The 22,907-nt window shown below is 30.5% G+C and overlaps 1 protein-coding gene, 5 non-coding genes and 1 gene segment (V, D, J or C); all 7 read right to left on the reverse strand.

Moving 5' to 3' along the window:
* Positions 1–469: 469 nt before the first annotated feature.
* Positions 470–4,965, reverse strand: LOC141300324 (Ig lambda chain C region-like). The segment is given in 2 exon segments: positions 470–893; positions 4,932–4,965. Coding segments are annotated over 2 exon segments (351 nt in total).
* A 966-nt stretch (positions 4,966–5,931) lies between these two features.
* On the reverse strand, positions 5,932–9,278 carry LOC141300053 (tripartite motif-containing protein 16-like protein). The gene is made up of 5 exons (XM_073830353.1): positions 9,200–9,278; positions 8,236–8,268; positions 8,075–8,137; positions 7,864–8,003; positions 5,932–6,641 (listed from the first exon to the last, which is right to left on the reverse strand). The coding sequence occupies exons 1-5, from the start codon at positions 9,243–9,245 to the stop codon at positions 6,225–6,227; spliced, it is 699 nt and encodes a 232-aa protein (XP_073686454.1). The 5' UTR covers positions 9,246–9,278; the 3' UTR covers positions 5,932–6,224.
* A 10,029-nt stretch (positions 9,279–19,307) lies between these two features.
* Positions 19,308–19,379, reverse strand: trnaw-cca (transfer RNA tryptophan (anticodon CCA)). The gene has a single exon. It is a non-coding gene; the product is annotated as a tRNA-Trp (tRNA).
* Positions 19,380–19,923: 544 nt separating this feature from the next.
* trnaw-cca (transfer RNA tryptophan (anticodon CCA)) lies at positions 19,924–19,995 on the reverse strand. Its single transcript has one exon. It is a non-coding gene; the product is annotated as a tRNA-Trp (tRNA).
* Positions 19,996–20,746: 751 nt separating this feature from the next.
* Positions 20,747–20,818, reverse strand: trnaw-cca (transfer RNA tryptophan (anticodon CCA)). Its single transcript has one exon. It is a non-coding gene; the product is annotated as a tRNA-Trp (tRNA).
* A 794-nt stretch (positions 20,819–21,612) lies between these two features.
* On the reverse strand, positions 21,613–21,684 carry trnaw-cca (transfer RNA tryptophan (anticodon CCA)). The gene has a single exon. It is a non-coding gene; the product is annotated as a tRNA-Trp (tRNA).
* Positions 21,685–22,551: 867 nt separating this feature from the next.
* On the reverse strand, positions 22,552–22,623 carry trnaw-cca (transfer RNA tryptophan (anticodon CCA)). The gene has a single exon. It is a non-coding gene; the product is annotated as a tRNA-Trp (tRNA).
* Positions 22,624–22,907: the final 284 nt, after the last annotated feature.

Consider the following 22,907-nt stretch of genomic DNA (forward strand, 5'->3'; position numbering starts at 1 on the left):
CATCAGTGGAGTCCAGACTGAAGATGCTGGACATTATTACTGTCAGAGTTACCACAGCAGTGGTCCAGTGTTCACACAGTGATAAAGAGTCGTACAAAAACCTCCGTCAGTCAGAGTCACAGTGACTGAACTGATACTGCAGCTGCTCAAACACTATCACTCACTACTGACACACACAGACCAAACACAGGAACTACATGTGTTTAAATCTTCAAGTCAAATCAGCTTTATTAACTGATCTGTCCTGTGACAGATATGTATTACTCAAATAGGCTCTAATTCTGAGACAAATTTATGTCAAATAAAACAAAAAACCCCACACATTTTTCCAGTTCCAGTGATGTAGAAACAAAAAAGAACAATGACAAAAAAGAACACAAAGACATAAAGTTATGTATTTTATTTATTGGGTCAAGTTTAATAACATCACCACTGAATAATAAAGCACACACATAGTCTTGTATAAAAAGCAGAGCAGATGCAGATGAGAGCGACTGAAGCTGGATGTGGAGAATGAAGGAGTCGCTCATGTGCTGTTAGTCTCCATGTGAGACATGAGTGAGAAGAGCAGCAGATCTACTCTGAACACTGATGTCTGGTCACGTGTCCAGTGATCTCAGTCTGGCCGCTCCGTGTGGCCTCACAGCTCACTGAGACGCCCTTCATCCACTCCTGCTCAGAGAGAGTCAGGCTGCTGCTCCAGCTGTACAGACCGTCCTTCTCCAGGAGCCCAGCGCTGCTCTCCTGAGACCTGCTGCTCCCGTCCACCTTCCAGCTCAGGCTCCAGTCTGACGGGAAGCCCTTGTTGGCCACACACACCAGTGTCGCTGTCTTCTTTGAGGAGATCTCTGCACTGGAGGGCGGCAGGACGCTCACTTTAGGACTAGTGATGCCTGACAAACACACAATAGTCAACTCAATCAAGACTAAGCATTTCTCTCCTTTCAAGTTTTAAAAAATGTATTTAAAAAATACATTATTAGTTTTCCTTTCCCATTTTAACAACAATTAAATGCAAGTCACCTGAATGTTTTTTTTTTTTTTACAAAGCTTGTGATCAGCAAACCAATGAATGTTTGGTGAAATGAATTGATTTGAAGATTATTTTTCATTATCATTGTTAGTCACTTTGATTAAAAGCATCAAAGATCAGATGTGAATAAACATATAAACTGCAGGGGTTTATTACAATGTTTAATGACAGCATGAGAAAACTGGTCACAAAAGTTTGTTCTAAAAAATGGAAAATATAACTTTTGTCTAGCATGTCTATTATAACTTTAAAAATAACTTCTACAAATATTAACAAAAATACATTTAACCATCCATAATTTCCAGTTTGAATATCTGCAGGCTTTACATAAAAAAATCAACACACTAATCTGAAAATGTAGGTTTAATTACTGTATTAATTTACATTTGCATGTAAATTCTAAGTGGTGCCAAAATGACAACCAAATGTACATTTTATTTTAGTGCACATTTTTAAACATTTAAAATGTAACTATCAATGAAGAAAATAACAGAAATTATTATAGTTCACTATTACAGTCATGAAATCAAAGATGCCACAATGAAAATCATCCGTACAATGTTGACTGTCAAACATTCAATGCAAACTAAAACTAAATTAAATAAAAATAAAAAAATTAGTGGAAAAGTGCATTCTTTCTATAGAGCAACAAAGTGTTTATCAGTACAGTTGTTGTATTAATAATATTAAATTATGATTTACTTACTGCCAACATCCAGTTTGGTGCCGCTGCCGAAAGTCCACCACAGTGATACAAACTAATAGAGCAGCTGAACAAAAACCTCCTGAACGCTTCACTAACTGCACAAACACACATCAACTGAGTCTCCAACAAACACATCCACTCACAGCATAAAATGATTTACTTCATCTGCTTCATGCAGTCTGCATTATTACTAATTTACAAACTGAATTTATAAAAGTGAATGTTTTATATCATGTGTGACGTGACTCAATCAAACTCAGTTGATTCAGCAATTGACAGAGACGTGTGTGATGATCCTCATGTCTGTCAAAATCCTGCAGGAAAATAAATGAATTAGGCATAAATTTTAGGAATTAAGAGTCATGTTTCTACTACAGTCAAAAATATTTTCAAAGTCTCAGAAGAGAGTCGAGATAAAATACTAAAGCTAGATTTTAAGATTTATTCAGCAGTGAATGAGCTTATATAATTTATAACAGCTTGGCTATTAGAAGATAAAATATTGAAAGATTAATTTAGTAATTGTATTTTGTGTCTATAAATAAGCGACTGGAGTGTGTTTGCATATTTATCAGATGCGTCAGTGCTCTGAGAGTGTTTATAGTGCTGTGAGTTTAACACTTCATCACTGACACACACAACAATCTTCATCAACATGACCTTCATCATCATCTTCATCTGGACACTTTTATACTGCTTCATAATACAAGGTGAACAGTATATACTTAAAAATCAATTGAAGTATATATAATTAAATATCACACTGCTTAAAAATATGGCAAATATATATTTTATGAACTCATAAATGTTTTGGTTTTCAGGGTTTAGAGCAACTCAGATCACAGTGACTCAGACTCCTTTGGTGAAAACTGCCACAGCAGGAGAACATGTTGAGTTGAGCTGTAAACTCAGTAAAAATTCAAACTGTGGCCCACCCTGTGTGGCCTGGTACTTACTGAAACCTGGAGAAGCTCATAAACTCCTGATTTATAATGCTAACACACTCCAGTCAGGAACTCCGTCTAGATTCAGTGGCCGTGGATCTCACAGTGATTATACTTTATCCATCAGTGGAGTCCAGACTGAAGATGCTGGACATTATTACTGTATGAGTAAACACTGGGTCAACAATAACAGTGTGTTCACACAGTGATAAAGAGTCGTACAAAAACCTCCGTCAGTCAGAGCCACAGTGACTGAAATTATACTGCAGCTGCTCAAACACTATCACTCACTCAACACACAGTGGATTTTAACAGTTTTCTATTACAGTCCACTATAACAAAAACATCTGTAAACAGACAAAACACCCCTGAGTTTTGTTTTATGGAACAGGCTGTTTAAGTGTCTTCTGGTGATCAGCAAACTATTAAACTATTTAATTCATTTATCCATGATATTTACTAACTAGTTAACTCCAAACTATATAACCTGTATTCGCTATATAACATTTAGAATTGATTACACTATATTGGGATCTATTGATTGAAGAGCCATTGTGCGTTGTATTTTGTGTTGATTAAATTTATAGTAAACATATTGTCTATAAACAGTTCTTATAGAATGATTCGCCTTCTGTGGAAGTCATCATGTGTTATTGTTCAACATTATTGAACCACAAAGAATTGAATTAGGCTGTATTTTTCAGATCAACAAAGAAATAAAATTGGTCAAATATCAATATAATAATATCAATTAAAACAAATTGTAGGTTTTTTTGTGCATTATTAAACCCAAAATATTATTTTGCATTATTGTCCATCTCCTTCAAGTATATAGCTATATTTATAAGGATGTTGTAGGTTTCTATCAAAGCATTGATCATCCCGCCACTGCATTTTTAACTAGAAAACTCAATCAGGACTATGTCTTTCCAAGCCAACCCATAAATGTGAATCAAATCTAAATTTTGACATTCACATCATTGTTTAAAAGCCATTCTGCTCAGCGCCATATTTATTAAAAGTTAATTATATAGATTCATCAACTGAAAAGGTCAATATGTAAATAAAAAGTGCCTGCACTGTAATTTGGTGATTTCAGTATTAAAAAAGTTGACTGTGGGAGGAGGGATAGTTCATAGAATAATTTTAATAATTTACTTAACCTTATGTCATTCCAAACCCATGACTCTGAGAAACACGAATAGGGCAAAAAGCAAAAAGTTTAAGCTTCTCTTATTTTACATACCAAGATAGTTTATGATACTGGATGTCAAACTCTAAACATGAAAAAAGGCTTTCAATCATTCAATGTCTTCTGAATCCATGTGTGACGAGCAGACTATACACAATTTAATTAGAGAAATCTTGACTTCCACTTTAAATTTCGTACAGTATAGCTCCAGTTGTTGTAGTAAACAGAAATCAGACAAATCACCCGTGAGTTCTGACCCTACATACTCAACTCTCTGCTCAGATGATTCACACTGTTAATTTTAAATTACGTCAGCTGGCTGAGCAAAAACAAAGTTCTGTAAAATTTGAGTCTGAAAAGTAACTTTTTGTTTACTAAACTTGTATAAAAGCAATATCAAATTCTGATATTCAAAAGAGACAGTGCTCTTGCCAGTGTAGTGATGATTTAAATCAATAAAGGATTAAAATAATAAATATAAAGTAACAATTCAAATAAAAAAAGGATTATGTGTGAACTCTGAATCGTTTGCATGGAGAGTCTGTTTTACATGAGCAACACATGCTTCAGTGCTCTGAATGTGTTTATAACTTTGTCAAACATCAAACATGATCAACAACTTATTTTCACTATAACTGAACCTGCAACCAACAAAAATGACTTTCATCACCATATTGATCTGGATGCTATTATTTCAAGGTTTGTGTCAGTAAGGACTTCATACATTATTTACTTTTTGTTTACTTTTTGTTGATTTTTGTTTGTAAAAGTGTTTGTGGTTTCTAAACATTCTCATTTGACAGAATCTATTGGGCAGGTGACAGTGACTCAAACTCCTTCTGTGCTGCTCGCTCAAACTGGACAATCAGTCACTGTAAACTGTAAATTTAGCAAAGATTCCTGCTGTACTAGTAGTGGAAATCCTGCTCTTAGCTGGTACTTACAGAAACCTGAAGAAGCTCCTAAACTCCTGATTTCATGGACCAACAGCCGCCAGTCTGGAATTCCATCTAGATTCAGCGGCAGTAAATCATCTGGAAGAGATTTTAATCTGACCATCAGTGGAGTCCAGACTGAAGATGCTGGACATTATTATTGTCATAATGCACTCGTCGGTGGTGTGTTCACACAGTGATAAAGAGTCGTACAAAAACTTCCGTCAGTCAGAGTCACAGTCACAGTGACTGAACTGATACTGTAGCTGTGCAAACACTATCTCTTACTCAACAGTGTAGATGTTCATGATAATGAATATACTTTATTCAAAAAGCATTAATTACATTTTCCACTTGCTACAGTAAATATGTTAATCGAACACTATTTATCTTATTAAACTTATCTAACACTATAATTGTGAGGTTCATAATTCGGCTATTCTTGTTTCATCATGTACAAAACAGCTGGTTTTTCTGCTTGATATTGTAAATTGGTGTTTTGCACCATATTATGTTAATTTTCTAATATTCTGATTCTGATATTTTCTGTTTTTTTTGTCTTATTATCTGATTTACTATTCATAACTCATTTCTCATGAGCAGAAGTGAAACTGTTCCAGTTCAGAGCATTTAACTGATCAAATAGTGAAACTGAGTTTGAGGAAAAAATCAGATTTGCATTGGCAGCTTTAGTGATTCTGATCGTCTCAGAATAGAGCAGCTCCGTCTCCAGTGACCATGTTCAAACCCCAAGAGCTTCAGTTCACATTTACTGCTAAATGCAGCTCTTCATCAAAAGCAGCTGAAACTTTGGTATGAACAACACACTGATCATTGATGCAGGCAAACATATGTGTTGCAGTGGCGTGCACAGACCTCTGGAGGGGCAGAAGCAAAATGGCATTACGTGGGCACAATTGCCTCTTCGGTAGAAATCGCGGAATCGCTAGTTGGCGCTGTGCATTAAAATCAGTGGAGAACAGTAAGAGGACAATGGGTCACTTATGTGCTATACAAGCTCTTAAAAATAAAAGTTTGCAGTGCCATAACACACAATTTTAGGTTGGAACCTTTTAGTGAATAGTTTATAAAAGAACAACATTTTTGTGCGTGTGTGCAGAACATATTTTAATAATCTGAATACACTTTTTTACTATAAAGAACCTTTTGTGGACTGGAAAGGTTTAATAGATGCTAATAAAAAACTTATTTTTAAGAGCGTAGGTTAATTCTTGGCCTGGTGCATTTTCAAAATAACATGTGAAACTGAAAATGCATGATTACAAAAAGACATTATAGCAAGCTATATAATGAAAAACAGATGAACAGTAATTTTACATATAAAGTGATGATATGAGGTTTTACAGTGTAAAATACAATACAAGCACAGTATTACTCAGTCTCCCCATCTACCTCATTCCTCTTTCTTGAGTATTAAGCAAGAGGACTGTCTTCCCACCCAGAAACCTGGCAGAATTGTCTCCTTTATGGGATTTTTAAATTTGTGAAGAAGTTTGACTTCCTTTTTCTTTGAATCTTCCTCTGTCTCCACAGTGTAGAAGCAGAGCAGACCCGCGGGCTGATCCACATACACCCCTATAGTGCAGCACTGAGGCACGTCTGTTACCCTGCTGTTGATTCCTTTATGCCAGGCGTCATAGCAGGACCCGGCCCAACCCAGACCCCATGATTCCTCGTTCTCCCCGAGGCCGCAGGGACCATCGCTTGCCTTCCTTCCAGCACCCTCATATGCCGCTCCTACAACCACCCAGCCGGAGTACAACACCTCCCAATAACAGCGAGTTGCCCAGATAGACTCCTTACAAAGCACCTGTACACACACACACACACACACACACACACACACACAGAATGTGCATTATTATCATTGAAATAATGCATGAGAGAGACAAAGGTAGCACAATTATCTGGTGTGTATTTGTGAGTTGTGGCCCATTTAGAATTTGAGAATACTTACAAAATATATGGCCTCATGTTTTGTTAATTTTATATATTTTTCATATTATTTATTTGATTAAATATTTGACACTGTGTCACCTCACTTACCAGAAAGTGACAAAATGAATGCACTGTAAAATGAGTATTGTTGTTAATAATAATAATCAAAAACAATAACTTACATGGCATTAATTAATTTTTTTTCTGTACTGGTATAATAATAATAATAATAATAATAATTATTATTATTATTATTATTATTATTATTATTATTATGTGCATTACTAGTACATTCTAATGGTTGTTGCTCACTGTATAAAAAAAGTGATTAAATGTAAAATTATAATTTATAATTATCTAACAATTTTTAATTAATTGATCATTTTCAGAATCTATGCAAGATGTTGGAGATGTTGAGATAAAAAATATGTTGAGAAAAATTTATCTCAATTAATTGTGATGTCTGAAATATGAAAATATTTTGAAATATCTCCATTCAGATGGGAAAAAAATATTCTTCATTACATATTAGTAGTAAAACAATTAAGCAAAACTTGTGCTGAACATATTATTATTATGTACTAATTAGTGATGGGTAACAATTAATCTTGATTAATCGCATCCAAAAAAGTTTATGTGTACATAATATATGTGTGTACTATGTATATGTTTTATGTATATATAAATACACACACATGCATGTATAAATTTAATTATATTAAATGTATTTCTATGTAATATAAATTATATGAATATAAATATATATGTAAATACACATATATTTTTTTTTAAAATATATACTGTATCAACTTTTATTGTGGATCCAGTTAATCGCAATTAATCATTGCCCAGCACTAGTACTAATAATAATAAAAAAAAACAATAATTATAATTTGTTATTATGAATTTTCACGTATCAGTATCAGAAAAATCTATGCACTTTGAATTTTTATAATTATTATTATAAATATTAACAACACCAACAATTCACAGTGTCTTTCACAGAGGTCTATCTGCTACGTAATGTGTGTGTGTGTGTGTGTGTGTGTGTGTGTGTGTGTGTGTGTGTGTGTGTGTGTGTGTGTGTGTTTTACCTGAGGACTGTGGTCAAATCTCTCTGGCCTGTCCAGGTAAGGACACACCTCATCTGTCATGCGGGACACTTTAGCCCCGCCCTCTGTCAGCCACAGCACCTTATTGGCAGTTTGTTCGTCCAATGAAATATTGATCCAGTCTAAGAGGAAAGAAACAGGTCAGTACTTTTTAAACTAGGCTACTGTTTGTTTGTTTATGTGAGTAACTCACATTTAAGCAGCTCCTCTCGGGACGTCGGCTCTGGGATGTTCGGCTCGTAAACTGGGAGCTTTTCTGAAGATAGTGAAATATGAAAATAGATTTAGATTTCGGCATAAATGTAATGTAAATACTGATAATTATCATGCAAACTGTGGTTTAGCACATCATACCGGCAGGAGTATTTCCGGCTTTGATTTGCCTTCCTGGAAGAAAACAGAAAAATATATATTTATATTATATTTAATTTTTTTGCAGCGCTATGTTGTTAGGGTGACAAAACGGTTTAAATCATCTTAATTTATTATTATTTTTTTTTTTTTTTGCCAGATGTTCCGTCAATGTTAAAATTATTGAGCTGGCCAATCAAATCAAAGTAGGCGTAGTTTACGCTCACGCAAGTAGAGCGCAACGCGTCAGCGTCAAGTTTAACGTTGAAAGAGAGTAAGCCAGGTAAGATGAAAGTAGCAAAACCTTTTTATATTTGACAACTGTTTTACGATAGAAATGATAAACGGTCGACAGTCAAACCCGAGGATGCAAAATACTCGATTTTGTTCTCAAATATATCGTTTTTTATTTAAAAAAAAGCGGTATCGTGTACGTCAATCATGTAATTCCTAAATGAATGTGACGAAACATAAACTTTTAGCTTTTTTAGCATTTTAGGCATACAAAAGTGTATATGTGTCCCCGGACCACAAAACAAATTTTTAATGCCTGTATAGGTTTTATTATGTTTTAGTTTTAATGTTAGTTTATTTGTAGTTGTTTTACATAAAATGAGAAATATTCGCAACTAACTGAAATAAAAAATTGTTGCATATTTAGACCGAAATTTAGTTGCTTTATAATATTTTATGTATTTATAGTTAATATTTTAAAACTGAATTCTTCATTATCTGTACATACTATAATACAGTTAGTGTTACTGTACTGAGCTTTGTTTTTTGTTTTTTTTGTAGGCATTTGCTTTTTACTGTATGCTGTCTATAATTTTACAGCTAAATAATATAACATTAACACAAAAACACAAAAATAATACGTTTAAAATGTAGATCCTGCACATTTGACTACAGAAAAAACTTTCTGAGAGTTATTTCTTAGTTAGTTCTTAATTATAAAGTAATGCTTTACCTGTCTTCTTGATTTGATGTGCCATAATTGTTGTGCTTGAAGGCATTTTGATGGTGGAGTTTGTCTGTATGTAATGTGTCTGGATGTGGTCCACGTCTTGTGTAAGATGCAGTGGCTCTTTTATAGCCAACATATAGTGCAGAGAGATGGACACATGGCCACTAGAAACCATAAGGAGGGCGTTTCCAATGTCACACTTTGGCCAAATAAAGGCAGCACATCAGAAAGACAAATGCACAGACAGACACATCACTGGAGCGGAGTAACGGACCACAAACTGGGTCAAATGACACACACACACACACACACACACACACACACACACACACACACATACATATTACCTGCCTATCTAAGTAGGGACTTTACAGCAAGGTTAAAGTTAACTAAAACCATAAAAAAATTACTTAAAATCAGTTAAAAAAAAACCTTTATGAACCACATTTCAACTAAATGTACTAAAATTACTACTAAGATAGAAATAAAAATGACAAACTATAGGCACATTTATAAAAAAATTCTAAAACATTAAAAAATTATACGTATTATGCTAATTAGTAAAGATTTCCAAACCTAACCATAAAATTAAAACATATTTACAGTATTTAATTTATTATTTATGAACCACATAAATAAAAAATTAAATCAGAAACTAAATAAAACCTATAATAGTATCTCAGTGATGCTAAAATAACATGGTTTGCCACAAAATAAATATATATTAAATCATAAATATATGTAATATAATATAATACAAATAAGTAATGTAAAAACATAAATAACCTATACTTATAAGTTATTATGCTAACTAGTGAAGATTTCCAAGCCAAACCCTAAAATGAAAACATATTTACAGTATTTAATTTATGAATTTATTTGTGAACCACATTTCCACTCAATGTCCTAAAAAGAAATAATTAAATAATTAAAAAATATTTATATATCACTTATTTATATATTAAATAAAATATGAATTATTTCTATTTTTAATTTACAATTTATACATAATTTGTAATTAATGTAAAAAATAATTCAATATTTTTTAAATTTACAATTTATTCAGAATTTAATTCATAAAAAGGTGTAATTTTTAAAGAATTTATATATATATATATATATATATATATATATATATAGAATTATTGTATACATATACGTATATCATAATTTGTACTAAGTGTTTTAATTAGTTTTTTTTAGTATTTCATTATTTATGAACCACATTTCCACTCAATGTCCTAAAAAGAAATGTAAAATTATTTTTAAAAATGTATTATTAGTTAAAAAACTTTATAGACAGTTTAAAAAATGTCAAAAATGCAGTATTAAGAAAACTTTCAAACTAAAATTAAAACAGTAATTAAAATGAATAAATTCTATAATAAATATATAATTATTAAATGCATTTTAATGCATTAATTATTTTTTTTGCTTATTTATTTTTTGCCACATTTCTGTTTAAATTGAATTTTTGTTCAGATTTATCTGACCTTCTGTGACAGTTTACACATTATGTTTTTATCATGGTAGGGCCTGTCTGTTCATGTTTTGCACCAAGCTAACAAAATTGTCTATCCTCCAAACCTAACCTTCACAGAAACATTTATGTCTTTTCCCTAAGATGTTATTAGGCCTTTTTCATTGTGGTGTTTGTTGACCTCCTGAGGACACAAATCGGCAAAGCTCACATTTGTGCGCATGTGAATGTCTCTAATGACAAAGTGACATTGAGAAAGTAACATGGAGTAGAGAAAACAAAGGAGAGTGTGTGTCTTTGTGTGTGTGTGATGCAGCTGGCACAACTGTGTAGTACCTTTCAGAATTGACAGATTAAATTCCACAGACTAATTCCACTCAAACACTTTTATAAGATATATGATACAGAGATTAGCAGGTCTAAAATACATGCATGCACTGCACAGAATGCATGTGATGTCTCCTCTGAAACTTTAACCTACCCGCAGAGCACTTATCCTTCACACAGCACCCTAAAGTAAACTAGTCAACATCCGTGGATGGCGATAGTATATCGTGGGTAATAAAACTTGTAAATAAACCAAGCAGTCACAGTTTTATCAATATTGAACAGACTGGAGCTTTAGGTTTTATATATATATATATATAGTTTTATATATATAATTTGTGTTTCTTATTAAATTTTTTTATGTATAATTATTACATATTTGAAATTACAAATGTATAATTTATAAAGAATTGATCATTTTATTTATAATTATTTCATAAATTATAATTCACAAATATTTATATATTAAATAAAATATAATAAATTATTATAATTTACAATTTTTTCATACTTTATTTTATAAAAATGTGTAATTTTTAAAGAATTTAAAATTATATATCATTACTTATAAATCACAAATATTTACATATTTATAATATTTAATATAATATTATAAATCATTTATAATCATTTATAATTTGTAATTATTATAAATTAGTATTTTTAATTTATAAAGAGTATGCATTTTAAATGACAAATGTATATTTGATAAATATTTGTCATTTTTAAATAATTTATAAATCACATATTTATATATTAAATATGAATTATTTCTATTTATTAATTTGCAATTTAATCCTAATTTAATTAATAAAATATCAATTTAATTTAATATAATTAAAATTAAGAATTTATAATTTTATATATATATATATAGAATTATTGTATACATTTATGCAATTTATTTATTTTTATTTATTACATTTATTTCTAAATCACAAATATTTTTATATTTAATTAAATAAATCATTTCATTTATAATTTGCAAAGTTTGTACAAGTTGTAATAATAATTGTAAATTTGTGTTTTTATTTACAATTTTTAATTTATAAATAGTACACATTTTTTAAGAAAAATTTATAATTTATAAATATTTGTCATTTTTAAATAATTTATATATTTTATATAATTGTTTTATAAATGAATGAATTATTTCTATTTATAATTTACAATTTATTCATAATTTATAAAAATGTGTAATTTTTCAAGAATCTATAATTTATATATATAGAATTATTGTATACATTTTATAAATCACAAATATTTATATATTTAATAACATAAATCATTTAATTTATAATTTGCTAATTATTAATAATTTGTAATAATTATTATAATTAAATGTTTTTTATTTACAAGTTTTAATTTATAAATAGTACAAATTTTAAATGAAAAATGTATTATAAATCACATATTTATATATTAAATAAAATATGAATTATTTCTATTTATAATTTACAATTTATTCATAATTTGTAATTAATATAAAAATAAGTAATTCATTATTTATTTATTTATTTTAAAAATTTTGGTGCACAGTTTACAATAACATAACAATGTGTTATTATAACAAAAACATATAATTTCAAAACAGCCTTCCCAACCTTTACTGTAGCCAGTCAACAGTTTCGTATTATAACTAATGTGATGTGTATTCCATATATAAGAGCATTATTACTGGTCACTTTGCAGTGTGTTCACCTTTATTATTCTGACATGACGCCAGGGAATCACATTCACGATATTTATGACCGGCAGGACAATCAAACAAAGCCATTCTGCTTCTGTCTTTAGTGTGTTAAAATTAAAAAGATGCTTTCTGTAGCTATGACCATTTCTACTCAATCATCCAGTCACATTGTGGTGTTTAAGCCAAGTTTTCACTCTTTATATTTAAATTTCCATTTTTTTCTTTATTTATTTGTCAACAGATTTATTTGTGATTCATGTCTTTATTTATCATTCTTTATTTCATCTTCTTCTCTGAATTTAGTTAAGGTTTCATGATTGCACCAGACTGTCAGTCTTTTCTAAAAATATAAATACAGAACTTCACAAGTAGACAGAAGTGAGATGCAGTGTGTGTTTGGTATGTATATGGCTGTCATTGAGCTGTCGTTACTGAAACAGAGCAGCCATCTGACAGCACATAAATCCTTCATGCATGTGTCCGATGTGTGTGTGCGCGCAAATGTGTTGAAAAGCCAAAGTGGTACAATGTCTCAAAGCTAAAATGACCTTCTCTAACCTGCTTAGTGTGTGTGTGTGTGTGTGTGTGTGTGTGTGTGTGTGTGTGTGTGTGTGTGTGTGTGTGTGTGTGTGTGTGTGTGTGTGTGTGTGTGTGTGTGTGTGTGTGTGTGTGTGTGTGTGTGTACCTGGTATTCATCACGTTGTGGGGACCAAATGTCCCCACAAGGATAGGAATACCAGTAGATTTTGACCTTGTGGGGACATTTCTCAGGTCCCCATGAGGAAACAGGCTTATAAATCATACACAATGAGTTTTTTTGATGAAGTAAAAGTGTGCACAATCTCCTGTGAGGGCTAGGTTTAGGTGTAGGGTAGGTGTAGGGTGATAGAAAGTACGGTTTGTACAGTATAAAAACCATTACGCCTATGGAATGTCCCCATAAAACATGTAAACCCAACGTGTGTGTGTGTGTGTGTGTGTGTGTGTGTGTGTGTGTGTGTGTGTGTGTGTGTGTGTGTGTGTGTGTGCAGTGTTACTTAGTAAAGCATTACAATATTGCGTTACTCCCTAAAAAAGTAACTAATTACATTACTTAGTTACTTTTAATGGAAAGTAATGTGTTATGTTACTTTTGCGTTACTTTTTACATCTGGGCAGGGTTTGCCTGTTTGTTTTTAATATTAAAAGTACTATTTTTGGCAAATGTAAAAGCTCTTTCACACCAAAAGCCTCAGGCTAAATGGAAAAGTAAATGTATGTCTGTCTAGTAGAATGCATAAGAAGAAAGTTCAACACTCTTCAGCAAAAAAAAAAACTATGAAGCACAAATGTTAGTTTATCTTGAGTCATTTTTGCTTGTAGAGTTAAATTGGATTATTGAAGGTCAGCAGCAAAGACATTGGTTAATAAAATAGGTTTAAATTCATAAAAGATATTTGAATTGTTTAACATATTTAATTGCAGTTTTGCGTCATATTCTGAATTGCTTTTCACTCTTTTTAATCATTTTGAGAGATACTGAATCTGTTTATTTATTTTTTTGTGAGTGAGATGAATTAATGCATGTTCACAGTTATCCTAGAACTAAAGTTACATCTTACTCCTGATTTCTCTCAACATGGAGACAGGAGAGCTCTCAGTCAATAAATGGGGAAAAACTTTTTTTTAAAAAAACTCTCATTTTCTCCCTCAACTTCAAAATCGTTCTACATTGCTGTTTTACCTTTTTTGTTAGGGGTATTTGATCTTCTTTGCAAACACTGGGTCGGTACTTCTGCAGCGATGAAAGATGATTTTGAAATAATTTTTGAAGTTTAGGGAGAAAATGAAATGGGAGTTTTTCGACGTACCCTAACTGTCAGGGATCAATTTGTTACAGAGCAAGACAAGACGAGCATTTGAGGAAAAAAAAAAAAAAATATATATATATATGTGACCCTGGACCACAAAACCAGTCATAAGGTTAAACAAAACTGAGATGTATACATCATATGAAAGCTCAATAAATAAGCTTTCTATTGATGTATGGTTTGTTAGGATAGGACAATATTTGGCCGAGATACATCTATTTGAAAATCTGGAATCTGAGGGGGCAAAAAAATCAAAATACTGAGAAAATCACCTTTAAAGTTGTCCAAATTAATTTCTTAACAATGCATATTACTAATCAAAAATTACATTTTGATAGGTTTACAGTAGGAATTTTACAAAAAATCTTAATGTAACATGATCTTTACTTAATTTCCTAATGATTTTTGACATTTAAAAAAAAAATCAATAATTTTGACCCATATGTATTTTTGGCTATTGCTACAAATATACCCCAGCGACTTAAGACTGGTTTTGTGGTCCAGGGTCACATATATATAAATTGTGATTTAAAAAAATAACAGATCGTTTTGCTTGATAAGGCCCTTATTCCTAGGCTGGGATCGTTTACAACCGCATTTGGGATCGTTTGAAGCCGCATTTAAACTGCAATTTTAGAAGTCCACTATGGAGAAAAATCCTGAAATATTTTTCACAAAAAACATAATTTCTTTACGACGAAGAAAGAAAGACATGAACATCTTGGATGACAAGGGCGTGAGTACATTATCTGTACATTTTTGTTGAACTTAAACTCCTTTAAAAAGGTTTGTTTGATCTGAGCTCTCTACGGTACAGATTTAAATTAGCTTTTCATTTAGCCCAATTCTTATTCATTGTGCTTTTGGTGTGAAAGGCTTTTACATTTGCCAAAAATAGAAATTTATATTTTAAAAACAAACTAGCAAGCCCACCTGGATGAGAAAAAGTAATGCAAAATTAACATAATATATTACTTTTCATAAAAAGTACCAAAGTAATGCAATTTGTTACTTTTTAGGGAGTAAATATATAATGCATTACATTTTTTATTAAATTAACTTTCCCCAACACTTTGTGTGTGTTTGTGTACAGTAGTGACAAATGTGAAATAAGGATTCATCTTTATTCCTGCGTAAATTTGACCTAAAATGTGGATGCATATTAACTGATTAGAATGTTCACATATTTATATATTCAATAGAAAAATACTTTTTAATAATATACATTTAAATGTGCTGTTTATATCCTTTTTTTGTTTACTGGACAAAGTGTGGGATCAAAATAGAATAACAATCGATTTGAATATGAGAATGTATAGGATTAACTGTGAAATACTGGGCCTTCCTAAAAGGTGGGACAGCCAGGGTATAAATCATGTCATTAAGTGCATGTGCCAAGAGAAAATCAAAAACCAGATCACTATGTTCAGAATGACAGAAACTCTGGCTGAATACTGTACACTGCACTGCCTCCTATGGTTTAAAAATAGTAAGTGCAACCGCAGACATTAGCCCACCACAAATGTCCAGTGAGTACTAGCTACTCCAAGTATTTTATGCATGCAGACATTCGCATTGCGAATACACTACCAGTCAAATGTTTTTGAACAGTAAAATTTGTAATGTTTGTTAAAGAAGTCTCTTTTGCTCACTAAGCTTGCATTTATTTGGTCCAAAGTACAGCAAAAAAAAATTGAAATATTTTTTACTATTTAAAATAACTGTTTTCTATTTTAATATATTTTAAAATGTAATTTATTCCTGTGATCAAAGCTAAATTTTCAGCATCATTACTCATTTATTATTATTATTATTTAAAACAGTAAAAAAAGGGTCAGGATTATTTGATAAATAGGTTAGAAAGATCAAAGGATCAGCATTTATCTGAAATAAAAAGCTTTTGATAAACTGTACTTTTACACACAAGCATCTGTTAAGACAGCTGTGAATATTAGTATTGTCATTTTACAGTTGTAATGTAAAAATAAAAATATTATTATAAAATCTTCATTATTATTTCAACAGTAATATGTTGTTTTACATTTTATATATATAATTTTTTATATTATTATTGTTTTTTTTAATTAATGTTAATTATTATAATTATTTCTATTACTAAATTAAAATACATTTTACCTTAAAGTAAAATATTATAATAGTAATATTTCTTATTTTGTTTTTTAGTAATTTTTACTTTATGTATTTGTTTATTTAGTAATAATAATAATAATAAATATTAATAATAATAAAAATAAATAACTAAAAAAGTTTACAATAAATAAAATGTTTATTATTAAAGAAAATACACATGACTAAATAATAACTATTATTATTATTATTATATAGCCATATTTATATTGGCCAAACTGTAGAGCCTATCAAAACGCATATCAAAACGCATATGGCAGATTTTATCAGAAAAATTGCAATATGTTTTTTACCCCAAATCATGCTGCCCTAGCAGAAACTCTCCTCCCAGATATTTGTTGATTTGATTTACAATCGTATTTCAGACTAATTTCTGACTTGAATTCAGATGTTGTGCCATGACCTAATTCAAGCACTTTATATACATGACAACTCATAAATATGAATCATTTCACCAATAATCAGTGGTATGGATGCGATGCTTCGCTTGCAGTATATGGAGTGTTTAAAGCAGTAGAACTTGCCCTTGCCAATGTATAGCTGTGTCAGTCTAAATGAGGTCAATCTCTGGATACATGACTCGCGTGCTTGTGTTCGGTGTGTAATGCAATGACACCTGCCATTGAAATCAGGTGCTGAGTGGAGAGCATGTGTGAGAGTGAGAGACGGAGAGAGAGTCAAGGACACGAGCATCACCTGCTCCACAGCCTCACACACGTCAGCATTACAGTCAGACTGGGGAAAAAATACTGCTTTAAAGGAGAGCTTCACTTCCAGAACAAAGATATACAGATAATGTACTCACCCCCTTGTCATCCAAGATGTTCATGTCTTTCTTTCTTCAGTTGATAAGAAATTATGTTTCTTGAAGAAAACATTTCAGGATTTCTCTCCATATAGTGGACTGCTCCATATACTTGGTGCTCCCAAGTTTAAACTTTCAAAATGCAGTTTAAATGCAGCTTCAAAGGGCTCTAAACGATCCCAGCCGGGATCTTATCTAGCGAAACGATCTGTCATTTTCAAAACAAATTGACGATTTGTATACTTCTTAACCTTAAATGCTCGATTTAGTACAATCAACTTAGCTGTTTGAGTCATTTAAACTTAAATTAAATCTAACTTATTTTATGAAGTTGAACATTTATTTTGATTAACTAAATTGAAACACCTCTTTGCCATTTAAAATTTACAAATATTTTTTAAAATAAAATGTAATAAAAAAACAACAATATATATCAGTCAAAAGTTTTTGAACAGTAAGATTTTAAATGTTTTCTAAAGACCTGCATTTATTTGATCCAAAGTACAGCAAAAACAGTAAAATTTTCAATATTTTTTTTTATTTAAAATAACTGTTTTCTATTTGAATTTATTTAAAAATAAAAAAAATTTCCTGTGATCAAAGCTGAATTTTTATCTTCATTACTCGAGTCTTCAGTGTCACGTGATCTTTCAGAAATCATTCTAATATGCTGATTCGCTGCTCAAAAAATGTTTATTATTATTATTATGTTGAAAACAGCTAAATAGAATTTTTTCAGGTTTCTTTGATGAATATAACGTTCAGAAGAACAGCATTTAACTGAAATAGAAATATTTTAACATTATAAATGTCTTTATCATCCCTTTTGATCAATTAAAATGTAGCTTTTTTGGGTAAATGAAAGTACTAATTTCTATTATTTCTTTTCCTAAAAAAAAAAATCAATTTATCGAAAAATCCAGAAAAAATATATAATAACATAATGATAATTTAAAAAATTCTTGAACAGCAAATTAGCATATTAGAATGATCCATACAATGAGAATGATGCTGAAAATGTAGCTTTGATTACAGGAACAAAATTACATTTTAAAATATATTCAGATAGAAAAAAGTTATTTTACATGGCAAAAATATTTCAACATTTTTTTTAATATTTTTGCTGTACTTTGGAATAAATAAATGCAGGCTTTAAAAAAGCATTTAAAATTATATTATAATATTATATATAATATAAAACTTGATTTGATTTCAGAAAATGTTATTTATTTTATTATTACTTATATATTTTTTATTGTTTTTATCATGTGCATGTTTAGTCTTTTCTTATGTTCAGACAAAAATGCGGATCTGATTGCCTCTTGTAGTGTGCATCGTCAGTCAGATGTAAACTGATTTGTGGTCGAAGTGCACCGGTGATGTTTATAAATGAAGTGCAAAAACCTTCAGTCAGCAAAGACTGACGCACACTGACGCCTCGTGTTAGTATTGTGTTATTGCATGTTTGATCGAGTTTAAGTGCAATTTAAAAAATAATAATTTTTGATCCATTTATTGTCATTCTATGTTGTCAAATAGAATGACAATGAATATATATATATATATGTATACATACATACATTCATAAGAAAGAGACCCTAAAAAGTCTCTTTGGCACTGCAGGATTAACTGTCTAGTCCTGATATTGAAATTGTAATATCTAGGCCTACATGAACTGCCTCACACTTGCATGACTGTAGGATTTGTTTCTCTGGCTTATTCACGGGATTTTGGGGGGATTTATTCACGTTCTGTACATTTACTGTGTTCTAAATATATTAGTCTGGATTTGACTGTGAAGACTAAACGTTTGACCCCGACGTGATTTGAACACGCAACCTTCTGATCTGGAGTCAGACGCGCTACCGTTGCGCCACGAGGTCTGTGTATTTATGTCATGAATTATCATATAGGATGCAATCCTGGTATTTGTGTCCATTATTATTATTGACCTCAGGATGGTGTTTATGGTTTTCAGGCTGATACAAAAGTTCATTTTAAGTGATTAAAGCGGGTGCATTTATTGTGCTGCAGCGCCATCTAGTGATCTGCATCAGTAGGAAGTAAATGTGATTTAGGGTTAAAATATGGTTATATGATTATTTTATATATTGTATTATAAAATTTGTAATAAATAATACAATATTAATAAAATCAATATAATTGTTAGTAGCAAAAATAATAATAATCTTTCATAAATGTTATTTTGTTATTAACGAAATATCGACTTCTTTGTATTTAGATATTATTGCTCTGTCGAAGATCAGCTACGATTCTGTTTTAGAATCCTGTAATTCTTATTGAATTTTTTTTTTTTAATTTGCATGTACTACTTACATGTGGCTGAATTTCCTAATTTTACTCGAAATATAATGTGTGCTATTAATTTGATAAATTCATAAGACTGGAATGCAAAGATGAAAGCTTTGACCCCGACGTGATTTGAACACGCAACCTTCTGATCTGGAGTCAGACGCGCTACCGTTGCGCCACGAGGTCCTGCGTTCAGCGGTTGGAGTTACTGTTGAAAAATATAAGGGATTTAAAAACGCAGCTTTGATTAACTGTTTGAATTACTGATAATAATAAATGTTTCTTGAGCAGCAAATCAGCATATTAGAATGATTTCTAAAGGATAATGTGACACTAAAGACTGAAGTAATGGTTGAATATGTAGCTTTGATCACAGGAATAAATTACTTTTTAAAATAGAAAACAGTTATTTTAAATGGTAAAAATATTTCAGATTTTTCTTGAAAATGCAGGCTTGGTATTTACTGTAAAGTAACCAGAGGCCATGACTGACGTTTCCACAGTACATAATGTTTGTTATAAATATAAAAATGTACACATATCTAAGAATTTTTTGTTCCCTAAAGTCATATTTTATTATTATTATTATTATTATTATTATTATTATTATTATTATTATTATTATTATTTTCTATTGTTTTTACCGTGTGCATGTTTAGTCTTTTCTTTTTTTTCAGACAAATGCGACCTACAAAAAAACTGCTTTTTTATTAGTAATGAAGTTATATCGACTTCTTTGTAGTTAGATATTCTTGCTCTGTCGAAGATCAACATATCAGTTTTAGAATCCAGTAATTCTAATTGAATAATTACTTTTTAATAAGCACGGTCATTATGTACTACTAACCTATGACTGAAATTTGTAGTCTTTGTCGGAATATAATGTTTGCTATTAATTTGGCAACTGTATAAGTCTCGAATGCAAAGATGAAAGCTTTGACCCCGACGTGATTTGAACACGCAACCTTCTGATCTGGAGTCAGACGCGCTACCGTTGCGCCACGAGGTCCTGCGTTCGACGGCTGGATTTACTCTTTAAAAATATAAGAGATATAAAAAAAATGCAGCTTTAATTATAAACTGTTTTAATTATTGATAATAAGACATGTTTCTTGAGCAGCATATCAGCATATTACAATGATTTCTGAAGGATAATGTGACACTAAAGAGTGAAGTAATGTTGCTGAAAATGTAGTTTGATCACAGGAAAAAAATAAATATGAAAATATATTCAAATAGAACAGTTATTTGAAATGGTAAAAATATTTCAGATTTTTCCTGAAAATGCAGGATTAGTAAGAAGAAGAGACTTCTTTAAAAAAAAAAACATTAAAAAAAATGTTCAATAACTTTTGACTGGTAGTGTATATATTTAAAATAACCCGAGGCTATGACTGACTTTTCCACAGTACATAATGTTTGTTATAAATATAAAAATGTACACATTTTTTAGAATTTTACTATATTCATTATTTCTTTATTATTATTAATATTTTGTTTTTTGTTTTTTTTTACCGTGTGCATGTTTAGTCTTTTCTTATTTTCAGACAAATGCGACCTACAAAAAACTGCTTTTTTATTAGCAATGAAGTTATATCGACTTCTTTGTAGTTAGATATTCTTGCTCTGTCGAAGATCAACATATCAGTTTTAGAATCCAGTAATTCTCATTGAATAATTACTTTTTAATAAGCACGGTCATTATGTACTAACATATGACTGAAATTCGTAGTCTTTGTCGGAATATAATGTGTGCTATTAATTTGATAAATTCATAAGACTGGAATGCAAAGATGAAAGCTTTGACCCCGACGTGATTTGAACACGCAACCTTCTGATCTGGAGTCAGACGCGCTACCGTTGCGCCACGAGGTCCTGCGATCAGCGGCTGGAGTTACTAGTTAACAATATAAGAGATTAAAAAACGCAGCTTTGATTAACTTTGAATTATTGAAGTCTCTTCTGCTTACAAATGTTTCTTGAGCAGCAAAACAGCATATCAGAATGATTTCTGAAGGATAATGTGACACTAAAGACTGGAGTAATGATGCTGAAAATGTAGCTTTAATCACAGTAATAAATTACATTTAAAAATATATTCAAATAGAAAACAGTTATTTTAAATAGTAAAAAATATTTCAGATTTTTCTTGAAAATACAGGATTGGTAAGCAGAAGAGACGTCTTTAAAAAAAAAAATTAAAATATGTTCAATAACTTTTGACTGGTGGTACATATTTAAAGTAACCAGAGGCTATGAAGTTTCCACAGCACATAATGTATGTTATAAATATAAAATGTACACATATTTAGGAATTTGTGTTCCTTAAAGTCATATTTTATTATTTTTATTTATTATTATTATTATTATTATTATTATTATTATTATTATTATTATTATTATTATTATTATTATTATGTATTGTTTTTACCGTATGCATGTTTAGTCTTTTCTTAATTTCAGACAAATGCGACCTATTTAAAACGGTTTTGTGGACCAGGGTCGCATATCATAAAGATTTTTTATTAGTAATAAAGTAATATTGACTTCTTTGTACTAAGATATTCTTGCTCTGTCAAAGATCAACATATCAGTTTTAGAATCCTGTAATTCTCATCGAATAATTACTTTTTAATAAGCACGATCATTATGTACTACTAACCTATGACTGAATTTCTGAATTTATAATGTGTGCTATTAATTTGCCAACCGTATAAAACTCGAATGCAAAGATGAAAGCTTTGACCCCGACGTGATTTGAACACGCAACCTTCTGATCTGGAGTCAGACGCGCTACCGTTGCGCCACGAGGTCCTGTGTTCAGCGGCTGGATTTACCACTTTACAATATAAGGGATTAAAAAAAAAAGTAAAAAGTATTATTATTATTTAGAAATTTCTATATTTTTATTTTGTAATAACTAATATTTAATAATAATAATAATAATATGTATTGTTTTTTTAAGTATTTTATATTTAATATTAAAAACATTTAATATATTTAAAAATTATTTAAAACATAAAAATACTAAAAACAACAAAACAATAAATACACTAAAAACAAAAATTACTAAATAATAATAATTTTTACTTTCTTAC

This window comes from Garra rufa, chromosome 24, assembly GCF_049309525.1.
Source record: "Garra rufa chromosome 24, GarRuf1.0, whole genome shotgun sequence".
Lineage (NCBI taxonomy): Eukaryota > Metazoa > Chordata > Actinopteri > Cypriniformes > Cyprinidae > Garra > Garra rufa.